Below are 12087 nucleotides of genomic sequence, written 5' to 3'. Positions count from 1 at the left end.
AGATTTAGCAGATCCACCAGTCCTGCTAATGTTATTCTGTTATTTCTGCTCTGGTGTCTGTTGATGTTAGAGCCGGTCTATGCTGCTACATTTGCTGAGTGTTCTTGGCAACATAGATGTTTTTGAAGGACTAGAATATTTATAATATCTACTTGGTCTCTCAGTGATGACTGTGTTGGTTTTGCAGTGATCTGAATGTGAACGTCGCAGGGGAGAAGCTCCGTGCCCATAAGTTTGTGTTGGCTGCTCGTAGTGATGTCTGGAGTCTGGCCAACTTGGCCTCCACCTCTGAACTGGACCTATCTGGTGCGCAACCTTGTCATGACATCACTGTGTCAATGTAATAGCTAAAATCATAGTGAAAATCCAGTATTATCCACTCACCCCTGTCTCAGTCAACACACTTAACAGTTAATAGATGACAACTGAATATTTATTTTGGAGTGAATTGTGCAGACTGTCAAAGTCCAACATTGGACACAGTTCAGCTCAGGGTAGGTTTTGGCCTCCATGCAGATTTTGCAGTAAGGGAATCAGTAGTGTTTGTGTTCATGTGAATGTGAGCAAATGACTGCTCCAGAAATGTGAATGTAGCTTTAAACAAGTGTTTTCATAGAGAGTATCCTAGTTTATCAAAATAAAGCAGTAAATGGATGTCATTTTGCTTGTCATCTTTAATTTGATTGTTTTAGACTGAAAACAATTTATCCTCAGTAATCTTGCAGCTTTGTAATTAATCACTTTGTTAATTCCTGACTGTGTGACACGATGCATTTCCAGATTGCAAGCCTGAGGTTGCTATGGCGATGTTGCGCTGGGCATACACCGACGAGTTGGAACTTAGTCAGGACGACGCCTTTCTTATTGACTTGATGAAGCTGGCCAACCGATTCCAGCTCCAGCTTCTCCGAGAGAGGTCAGGACCAGTCATACACATGCTCAGTTTTGCTTTACAGGCTTAAACTGTTGCTAGCCACTGCATCACATTTTATAGTGTGACATATGTGGCAGCGTAATGGTCTGAAAATACATTTCCTTTCTTCTCTGGGACAGGTGTGAAAAAGGCGTGATGTCCTCAGTGAATGTCAGGAATTGCATTCGCTTCTACCAAACAGCTGAGGAGCTAAATGCTACAACCCTGATGAACTACTGTGGGGAGATCATAGCCAGTCACTGGGTGAGTACCTTCAGATAATGTTTGTGTGTGGCCAACTGGCCAACTTACAGAGTGTGCTTAGGCATAGGTGTGAAGGATGGATGAACAGTTGAGATTGTTTTTCACTGACGTATTCACAGAGCTGCCGGCGTGGAAATTGTTGCGTCACCAAACCTTATTATCAGATTGCTTCCTGCTAGCAGCTGTGTGGATTATGCGATCAAAATGTCTTTGTTTCACAAGTATGCCACCTTTGAACCCACCAACGACTCTTTTTAACCTTACCTTGTGTTTCTCTGCGGGTTAATCTCCTCACATGTACTGCCTTTTTGTCACATCAAAAATGTGTCATCTCATCATTTACGACACAATAAATCCAGACCGGCCACAGCTCGACACTTGTCAAGGTTGTCTTTTATGACTCAGAGTAACAAAATGGCTGTTAACTGGCAGTAGCTTTTCACACCTCAGTCTCTTTTTTTCTACTGTTATCATTTCTCACAAAAGAGAGGAATTCTCTCTCTCTCTCTCCCTCATGTCTGTTTATATATACAGAATTATATCGCAGCTTCTATCTTTAGAAAATAGGTGACTCTTGTCTTGTTGTAATATTTAACACTGACAGTGCGTTGTGGTTCATTGACCCCTCTTTTTATTAGGATGATCTGAGGAAAGAAGACTTCAGCACTATGAGCGCCCAACTTCTCTACAAGATGATCAAGTCTAAAACAGAGTATCCTCTCCACAAAGCCATCAAAGTCGAAAGAGAAGATGTGGTCTTTCTCTATCTCATTGAGATGGACTCACAGGTCAGTTCCCCACAGATATCCTTTCAATAACTGCTTACTAACTAGTGTTTCTCCCACCCATTTGTCACAGTGTAACCAGCAGGGTAGAATAAACATTTGTCATTATGCGATAAACAGGTTTAACATGTTGTTTTTGATGATATATCTCGGTTTTAGTTACCTGCCAAGCTGAATGAACTGGACAACAATGGTGATCTGGCACTAGACCTGGCCCTCTCTCGAAAACTGGAAAGCATCGCCACCACTCTGGTCAACAACAAAGCTGACGTGGACATGGTGGACCAGAGTGGTTGGAGTCTTCTGCATAAGGCTATCCAAAGAGGTGTGTGGTCACTTCTCCAGTAAAGCTCTTTCTCACCCATGTGTTTATATGTATCTTGTTTCCTGTGTGTTTCCAAAAAAATATACGGGTGCCCAAGTTGTCAAGGGTCTTCACTTAGAAATACATCAGCCAAGATATAAACTTCATCAAATCAAACTTTACCCATTTTCAAGCTTGTGTCTTGTCCAGACTTGGTTGATGTGTCCATAACAGATTTTTCAAGTTCATGCATGAAAACAGCAAATCCACTAGATTAACTTTCTCTCTTTTAATTACTGTTTTTTTTCTTCTTCCTCTCCTTCCAGGCGATGAATTTGCCTCCATCTTCCTGATTCGCCACTCGGCTCAGGTGAACGCAGCGACAGTTGGAGCGGTGGAAACCCCACTGCACCTTGTCTGTTCTTTCAGCCCAAAGAAACACTCGGTGGAGGTGATGAGCGGCATGGCACAGATCGCAGAGGCTCTGCTCAAAACCGGAGCCAACCCCAACATGCAGAACAGCAAGGGCAGGTAGGTCATGTGACTCTTGGTTAATGGACTTTCATGAGATTTGCAAAGGTGGTCGAAGGCGGGCTTTTTTAAAATATATGTTGTCTTTTGTCTTTTTTTTTTTTTTTTTTAGAACTCCATTGCATGAAGCTGTGGCTTCAGGAAATGAGCCGGTGTTCAACCAGCTACTACAGTGCAAACAGTGAGTTTTGTTCTGCCTTTTAATGGAATTAGTGAGTTTGTTTCTGATATAGAAAGTCACACACAGCGTGTCTGGTCTTCAATTATATGAAGTCATAAGATCACCATAGCTCAGTAATTGTCTAAAATGCACAATGTATGATCCCTTCTTATTTCCTATTGAATTTATATTGAATTTATGTTTTTTTAATTCAATATGAACAAATGGCAAATGTAACCTAGTGTCAAAGGCTGAGTCATTTTAAGTACATCAGTATACACCAGAACCTGTGAACTTAAAGCCATCATCAGGCAATTTTAATTTCCAAATTTCTATTGGACACATTATTTGAAGGCACCAATATTTCAGAACACATAATGTGTAAGTAGTAAAACTCTAATGATAATCCTGCATGTAATCTGTCCCATCTTGTCAGGCTTGACCTGGAACTTAAAGACCATGAGGGCAGCACAGCTCTGTGGCTGGCCCTGCAGTACATCACTGTGTCTTCAGACAACTCAGTAAACCCGTTTGAGGATGATGCTCCAGTGGTGAATGGCACCTCATTCGATGAGAACAGCTTTGCAGCCCAGCTTATCCAGAGAGGAAGCAACCCTGATGCACCTGACTCCACTACAGGTGCTGTGTGTTAACTTCACTGTGCTGAATGGTACGGTGTCTTTTTTTAATTGCCATTTTTATCTTCATCTCCTTTCATTTTTATCTCCTGTAGAAAATTGCCTCATGCAGAGAGCAGCACGGGCAGGCAATGAGGCAGCTGCTCTGTTCCTAGCCACACACGGGGCAAAGGTCAACCATATCAACAAATGGGTATGTATGACAGTTACATAAGACGTTATAGCAACATAACATGCCATAGGTTTGATTAATATTTCACAGGTGAGATTTGTGCTAGTTACTAGTCATTACCTAAAACAATAATAGTATGTGTGGGTATTCAGTGGACCAATTAGTAGTGTGAGGCTTCCAAATAAAAACAGACCAGGTAGTTTGTCCTTTTTAACAGTTTGGAAAAAAACAGTGATTGTGCTGAGGCCACTGTAGTAAAGGTCAGATCACAGTGACAAAATGCATCAACCTTTCTGAGTTTAATCAAAATTGTACCACCTGGAGAAAATGACAAATCCAGCTTTGTTCTCCATCCTCCTTATTTTATTCATGGGTTCAAGAGACAAAATTAGATTGTATTCATTGTGTAAATTAGAATATGTGATTATACACATCAGTTTTTTTAGTCATAAATTGGCATTCATTAGGTAGCCAGCATTTTGATATCTGCCTTAAAAGAAATGAGCTTAATAACTTCAGATGAAGATGAAATTCTTAGTTACAAATAAAAGATGTTATTTATCCCTTTACCTTCTTCCAGGGTGAGAGCCCGCTTCACACAGCATGTCGCTGTGGCCTGGCGAGCCTCACAGCAGAGCTGCTCCAGCAGGGCGCCAACCCCAACCTGCAGACCCAGAAGTCTCTCTCTGACGACACCCTTGATGTGGCCTTGCAGACCCCCCTCCACATGGCTATTGCTCACAACCACCCAGACGTGGTCTCTGTCATCCTCGAGCAAAAAGGTCAGCGCGTGTTTTATACATTTGAATACCTGTAACTGAATTGCAAACAAATGGCAGGTGTGTTAATTGACGTCTGCTTGACCTCACCATGTTATAACTGTCTTCACATGTCCTGAAATGTGTCTACTTATATCTATGTGGTTGACTCTATTTCAGCAAATGCACTTCATGCAACCAACAACTTCCAGATCATTCCAGACTTCGGCCTCAAAGACTCCATGGACCAGACAGTGCTAGGCTTGGCCCTCTGGACAGGTACACAGCAGTACATGTTCATGGGAAAGATGTAATCCAGTTGTTTGTGCATTATCAAAACAATCACTGGAGGGCATAGTCTTGTTGCTTGTCTGTGTATGTGATCTTACCATGTATATTCTGTTCCTGTCAGGAATGCACACCATAGCGGCTCAGCTGCTAGGCTCAGGGGCTTCTATCAATGACACTATGTCCAATGGACAAACTCTGCTTCACATGGCCATCCTAAGACAGGACAGCAAGAGTGCTCTCTTCCTGCTTGAACACCAGGCAGACATCAATGTCAGGTAACGCCTGGGTTATGCTGCAGCTATGAGTGTATTTTGTTTGTTGCTTTTATTAGTCAACAGACAGTAGAGATATTGTCAGGAAATATGAGAGCAGAGAGATGGGGAATGATGTGCAACAAAAGTCTCTGGCCAGACACAAAGTGATATTAACACCGACATTGAAGTTATTGCTGCTTAGCCATGGAGCCTTGTGCCTCTATCTTTTGTTTGAAGCAGATACAGTGACACTGTAATTGAAACATAAAACTGCTGCACTGGATTGATGCATGAGTAATGTGCCATTATTTTAGAGGACATACACTGTCTCTGATAATGTTACAATTAAGGGTCTTTAATGTGACACAATCTTAGGGTATGATTTTAACCTGCCAACAACTGATACATATACTGATTAGTACTTATTCTGTATCTTATGCCTGCATTTTCTTTCTCTCTGCTACCAGGACCCAGGAGGGACAAACGGCACTACAGTTGGCCATCAGTAACCAGCTGCCCCTGGTGGTGGATGCCATTTGCACACGAGGAGCTGACATGTCTGTGGTGGATGACAAAGGGGACCCTCCTCTGTGGCTGGCTCTGGAGAACGGCCTGGAAGATATCGCGTCCACGCTGGTGAGACAATTGCATGCACTGCAGCCAATTTAGAGATCATAGTTCCATCCTCGTTTCTCATTGCTTTTACTGCCTGTTGTGAACCACCATGAAACCGTACTCGAGTTAAATGAAACCTTAATGAGATGTCAGCTAAGGGTGAGATACGTGTGGTTATCTTGTTGGCAGCAGTTGTCCCTGGAATCCTCTGCAATTCTAAGCGCTTTTATATTGATAGAGTACTTTATTAAGTCGAAAGGGAAATTGCAGCATTAAAATTACATTTGTAAGGACTTTTAATGGCAGGAATACTTTGTCCAAACAGGAAATAGGCCTGTCACAATAATTACGTTATGGACTCAACGTACAATAATGTAATTATCAACATCATCATGTCTATATATGGACTTATCCTATGATACATGGACATGACCCTGATTATTTTTGTTACCTCAATTTTGCCACACTTCACATTAGCAGCTAAGAGGCAATTCATGTCACATTGGCTAAGCGAGTAGTTGCCTCCATTGTCACTGTGACGTCGTGAGTGGAGACTGCAGAAGGGTGCAGTGCCACTTATATGGAATTAAAGCTGTCCTGGCCCATAATGGCAGACTGTGTTTTTACAGAATCATAGCGCCCACTCTCCAATCCTATCCCCTGTCTCCCTTGCATTATTATGCTACTATATTATCATTATATCAGTGGTATAAAATGATCTTTTAAATGACAATAATATCGTTTGTCGTGATTATTTTTGAGACAATATATCGTCCAACAAAAGTAGTAATTGTGACAGGCCTAATGGGGAAAATGAAATTACAGTTGAGTAAATTGAAACAGTAGAGATGTTTCTATGTCAATATAACATAACATCTGACATCTTGCACAGCTTCATGTCTGTCATCTGTGATTAGACATAGAAAAGGAGTGAAAACACAGTTATTGTACATACCAAACAGCTGCACAAACCCCCAAAATTCACACCAATAGCCTGATTATAAACTGTGTATATGTCTTAAAGAGTAACTACACACCCAAATTCTGCTCTGTTCATCCCACCATATTTTTAAAAATGCAGCAGAGGACTGCAAAGGATGACTGGCAGGAACAGTGATGTAGAGCTGGTAGTCAGAGCTAACCAGCCACGTCACTGTCAGACTCTCAGTGCCTGTCTATTCACTGCCCTTTGTAAACAAGCCTGTGTTGTATCTGAGCTAGCGGCTCAGAGAGGCTGAGAGGCTCTCCAGTGTCTGTAGGGTCTGTATGTAGCTGTTGCGGCTGTTTATCATCATACTGTCATACTGTTGTCAGCCCTGAATGTTTTGTAAAGCTCTGAATATAGCACAGCTGGTTATCAATAGTACCACGTGCTCTGTGTTCTACCTCAGTAAATAAATACATCTTATGGTGATTTGCCTAACCATGGTTCTCCGGGTAGCACAAAATGTCACCGCTGTGTTATCTCTTATCACATTTATTTTGAGGTTTCTGCTTTTAGAAAATGGGTGTTGCCCGTTTTATTGTTTGTTGGTCCAGCTGAACTGAATTTTTAAAATCGGAGCAGACAGAAATAAAGGAAATTTTGAGGAAAAAAGTAGTTTTTAAACACAATGTGTATCACTGGAAAATCACCTGTATTAACATCATATGCCAACAGAGACCTGTATGGTTATGTGTACAGTGTAAAGCGATTCATTGTAGTTACTCTTTACAGATTTCTGCCCTGTCAATCAATAATATTGTCTTGCATTTTGACCTTGACCCCCATTTGTCCCACTTAGGTCCGCCATGGCTGTGATGCAACTTGTTGGAACACAGGCCCGTCCGGCTGCCAGCAGACCCTCCTGCACAGAGCTGTTGATGAAAACAATGAGGTCACCGCTTGCTTCCTCATCCGCAGGTGTGTCAGCTTTCCTTCTCATCAGGGGTTTGGGATACACATATTTTCCTACGCTGGCACTCTTTTGCATATGAGCAAACTCCTTATGTAAAACAACATGTGCCGACGACGTCCAATTTTTAAGCTGTTTTGACTCACTCTCTGTGTCTCGTGTCTGTGCAGCGGTTGTGACGTGAACAGCCCCAGACAGCCAGGCCCTAACGGTGAGGGAGACGAAGAAGCCCGAGATGGACAAACACCCCTCCACCTGGCAAGCAGCTGGGGATTGGAGGAGGTGGTGCAGTGCCTTCTGGAGTTTGGAGCCAATGTTAATACACAGGTCAGTCCCATCACAGCCATTTTCGTCTGATCTTGCTTGCACATTTGTTTTCTTTTTACTTAAGCATACAGCTAATGAAAGATTAATAAATGAGTCGTAATGTGTTGCATTTTAACACTTTTTTTCTCTGGCGTTTGTCACCTTCTACCAGGATGCAGAGGGCAGAGCTCCCATCCACCCTTCCATTAGCAATCAGCACAACGTCATTATACAGCTCCTCATTTCCCATCCGGATATTCGTCTTAACATCCGCGACCGTCAAGGAATGACACCCTTCGCCTGTGCCATGACACACAAGAACAATAAGGCAGCAGAGGCTATCCTCAAGAGGGAGCCAGGTGCTGCTGAACAGGTAGCACAGATATGAATTAACCAGTTTGTCTGCATCTCTTCATGTGTGGCCTCTCCTCACTTTAAACTTCTTTTTTTGTTTAGGTCGACAACAAAGGGCGCAATTTTCTCCACGTTGCTGTTCAAAATTCGGATATTGAAAGCGTTTTGTTTCTCATCAGCGTCCAAGCTAATGTTAACTCCAGGGTTCAGGACGCAGCCAAACTCACCCCCCTTCACCTGGCTGTGCAGGCTGGGTCTGAGATCATTGTCCGCAACCTGGTAATAACCTTTTTTTTTCTTTAATTCTCTGCATTTACCATTCCAGCCAATTTAAGTTAAATTAAAAGAGCAGTGCAGTTGATATTGTTTTTATTTTATATTTTTCTGTCCGCAGCTGCTTGCCGGTGCCAAAGTCAACGAGCTGACCAAACATAGACAGACAGCCCTACATTTGGCTGCCCAGCAGGACCTGGCCACTATTTGTTCTGTTTTGTTGGAGAATGGAGTCGACTTCGCTGCTGAGGATGAGAACGGAAATAATGGTACCTTTCTAAAATCTGTATCATGAAGCCTTTTCTTGTATTTGTAATCCGCGATTCTTCCATTAAACAAATTACCAATCTGAACAAATATCATATTATCAATCAGCTGAGAGGCTGGTCTGTGTTTCAGTCTCTCTCACCTCTCACTGTTCTTTAGAAAAAGAACAATTATCAGTCCATACTCATCTCATCATAGAGAGGGTTGCCTCTATGTCATCAGTGGTTAGAAGAAGTGAAACTCATGTCCGTTAGGTTCAGAGTGTCATTTGTTCCAGATAACAGCTGTCATATATTAAAGCAGTGACTCAACAAGAGACCCAGTGATGTGTTAGCATTACAGCACTGTTACGGCTGACCATGCAAACATCAGTGATTTGCACAACTGTCAGAGGCGGATGCTCCTTCCTGCGGATGTTACATTTACACCACAGATGTCTAGCTGTATTAATAACCTAGTTATTGTTGTAATTTAACTAAAATGTTTCATAACATAATGTTTTTTTATTAATTGTTGTTTTACATGGATGAGTTTACAGCAGATTTTGCTTTCAGTTCTATATAGTTAACAGTTTATTATTACCACCATGTTGCATCATTTTATCCTTGTCTCCTCAGCTTTGCACCTGGCTGTGATGCAGGGCCGCCTTAATAATGTCAGAACCCTTCTCACAGAGTCCAACATTGATGCAGAGGCCTTCAATCTCAGGTAAACTCTGCTCCTTCAAAGTCTTCCACATCAAAAAGACTTTTGGGAAATTAGGTCATTGCAGCAGGAACATTAACATGATCGAATGTAGAAAAATAGAATATTTTCAAACATGAATGTAACAATTAAACATGTTAGAATATAACAAATAACTATGTAGACTAATGTTGACTCACCAGCTTGTTTTTCATATAATTATGTCTTTTTTTAGGGGTCAGTCACCAATGCACGTACTGGGGCATTACGGGAAAGAGAACGCCGCTGCCATTTTTGAGTTGTTCCTGGAGTGTATGCCTGAATACCCTCTGGACAAACCAGATAATGAAGGGAACACAGGTACTGCATCTTGCCTCATTATAACTGCAGTTAACAGTATATACATTCTGGCAGTACACTTGTGATATGATGGTGGTGACCTGTTTGTGTTTTATCACAGTTCTGCTCCTGGCCTACATGAAAGGAAACGCAAACCTGTGCCGTGCCATTGTGAGGGCTGGGGCTCGACTGGGCATCAATAATAATCAGGGCATTAACATTTTCAACTACCAAGTTGCAACTAAACAGTTGCTCTTCCGCCTTCTAGGTAAGCTTTCACATTCAGCACCACATTAAATATACTAAATACTATATATATTAAATATGCTACAACACTTTTGGCTGCCTTGGTGATGTTTGGGTCGATAACGAGTTAATTAAGGATTTTTTATTTTTTATTTATTTTTTTTGCATTTGATTAGATATGCTGTCCAAAGAGCCCCCTTGGTGTGATGGGTCCAACTGCTACGAATGTGTTGCCAAGTTTGGTGTTACAACACGGAAACATCACTGGTGAGTAGTGTGGCTTTAAAACATTTTTTTTTAAATTAATTTCAGTAAGTGATTAATCCCTTCTCCTCCTCCTCCTCCTGTTCATTTCAGCCGCCACTGTGGGCGCCTGTTGTGCCACAAGTGCTCTATAAAGGAGATCCCCATCATCAAGTTCGACTTGAACAAGCCGGTGAGGGTGTGTGACATCTGCTTTGATGTACTAACTCTGGGTGGGGTGTCGTAATTGCAGTGGCCTGGATATCCTCCACCCTCTAACGCTGACCATGCCGGGCCCAGCTTGGCATACTAGGAGAAGGGACATCAGTAGCAGGACATACGAACGGAGAGATTCCCCGACACTTACGGACCATTTATACTATTCCAGTAAAAAACAATTCATGTCTAGAGGGACGTTCCAAATAGAAAGTGAAACATTGTCTTTTTTTGTTTTGTTTCTGTTTTTGATCAAAGTATGTTGAAGTGGATAGTAGCAGCTCTCCAGCTCGGTGACGGCTGGACTGAGTTGTCAATCAATTTCCCAAGCTTGATGTTTGTAATGATTAGCTCTTATTATCACACGCAGGTAGCTGCTGTCTACGGTCATGTCAAATCAGTGATACACATTGGAATTATCAAATCACCTTTTTGGAAGGGAGGAGGGTGGGTTGTTTACTTTTTTCTTTGTTGGGTTATGTCACCATCGGCAGCCTTCAAGCTATGTGACCTGCCCAAAGACAAAATTAATTCAATGCTACAAAAATGAATACTTGTATTCATAGAAGAGGCTGCTGCCAACCAAGAGCAGAGTAACTGTAAATCACCCCCCAGAAATCACAGGACCTGCAAGGACAGAACTGTCAGCATGTTCTCTGTACTATTTCATCTTTCACTCTTCTGTCAACCCCATTCTGTACTTACTGGATAAAGTGGGACAGACGAGGAGGATTTAAAGGGAACACAACCTACTTTTTAAAATGAACATCATATCCAAATGGGATCTAATCCATTCAGTTAGATTCAGAATTATAACACTGACACTGTATTACTTCACCATTAGAGGTGAAAGATGGCACAACTGTTTTTCCTCTACAGCTGGTACATAGTGTATGTATCCATTATGGGCAGCAGCCACGTGAAATGGAGACGCTCGCTTCTTTTTTAACAAGGCAAGTTTTGGACAATGTGACCTGAGAAAGCATATTCTATCACCAGAGGAATAAAAATCCCCACAACAATCCTCCTCAGTTACAGAAATGCTTATTATGCCTATGCATGTCATTATAATTTGTAGCCTTTTTACGTGTCTTTGTCATAATCATGAATCGTATTTTTAAAAAATCAGTCACCAAACGAATACATTCCATTTTTGACCTGCTGCGAGCTCCTCGCAGGAAGTTGTGATCATTAAGACCCCCCACGATGTTGCCTCAAGTCAAGTTGTCTTGACCCATCACATGTAACACTTCTTGATTTTCTAAGCCTAACAGGTGCACTTTAACAAGTTCACATGACATGTCTGATCATTTTTTTTGGGAGAATGTGGAGGAGGGGGGGTGGGGGGGTGGCCAGGTAATGGGGCCTCTTTAAGTATTGTTAAATTGTACAGATAAATGTGTGATATTTTTGACCACTACAACTGTTTTGTACTTTAATGCAGTTTGTGCTTGTCATTGTGACAAACCTAAATCTTGCCTCTGTTAATCTTTTATGCACATTGTTTAATCTTTTATGCACATTGTATTGTATCTGTATGCTCAGATATCTAGCCTGTCTCTTCCTGGTGTATCCTTTT

At 41.7% G+C, this 12087-nt stretch overlaps 1 protein-coding gene across 1 annotated transcript in view; it reads left to right on the top strand.

Moving 5' to 3' along the window:
* ankfy1 (ankyrin repeat and FYVE domain containing 1) overlaps positions 1 to 12087 on the top strand; it is a 14243-nt gene extending 2156 nt beyond the window's left edge. Inside the window, exons 3-25 of the mRNA XM_053332359.1 lie at positions 188 to 306; positions 781 to 916; positions 1054 to 1177; positions 1816 to 1965; positions 2122 to 2287; positions 2593 to 2797; positions 2910 to 2978; positions 3394 to 3596; positions 3691 to 3788; positions 4348 to 4549; positions 4706 to 4804; positions 4938 to 5091; positions 5538 to 5706; positions 7470 to 7588; positions 7751 to 7907; positions 8059 to 8259; positions 8343 to 8519; positions 8635 to 8782; positions 9398 to 9488; positions 9700 to 9824; positions 9925 to 10071; positions 10226 to 10316; positions 10407 to 12087. Of these exons, the coding sequence (XP_053188334.1) occupies positions 188 to 306; positions 781 to 916; positions 1054 to 1177; positions 1816 to 1965; positions 2122 to 2287; positions 2593 to 2797; positions 2910 to 2978; positions 3394 to 3596; positions 3691 to 3788; positions 4348 to 4549; positions 4706 to 4804; positions 4938 to 5091; positions 5538 to 5706; positions 7470 to 7588; positions 7751 to 7907; positions 8059 to 8259; positions 8343 to 8519; positions 8635 to 8782; positions 9398 to 9488; positions 9700 to 9824; positions 9925 to 10071; positions 10226 to 10316; positions 10407 to 10539 (3283 nt within the window). The 3' untranslated portion in view covers positions 10540 to 12087. The remainder of the gene's footprint in view (positions 1 to 187; positions 307 to 780; positions 917 to 1053; positions 1178 to 1815; positions 1966 to 2121; positions 2288 to 2592; positions 2798 to 2909; positions 2979 to 3393; positions 3597 to 3690; positions 3789 to 4347; positions 4550 to 4705; positions 4805 to 4937; positions 5092 to 5537; positions 5707 to 7469; positions 7589 to 7750; positions 7908 to 8058; positions 8260 to 8342; positions 8520 to 8634; positions 8783 to 9397; positions 9489 to 9699; positions 9825 to 9924; positions 10072 to 10225; positions 10317 to 10406) is intronic.

This window comes from Scomber japonicus, chromosome 13 (assembly GCF_027409825.1).
Source record: "Scomber japonicus isolate fScoJap1 chromosome 13, fScoJap1.pri, whole genome shotgun sequence".
NCBI lineage: Eukaryota > Metazoa > Chordata > Actinopteri > Scombriformes > Scombridae > Scomber > Scomber japonicus.
The sequence above is the reverse complement of the archived record's forward strand: the minus strand, read 5'-3'. Positions and strand labels throughout refer to the sequence as shown.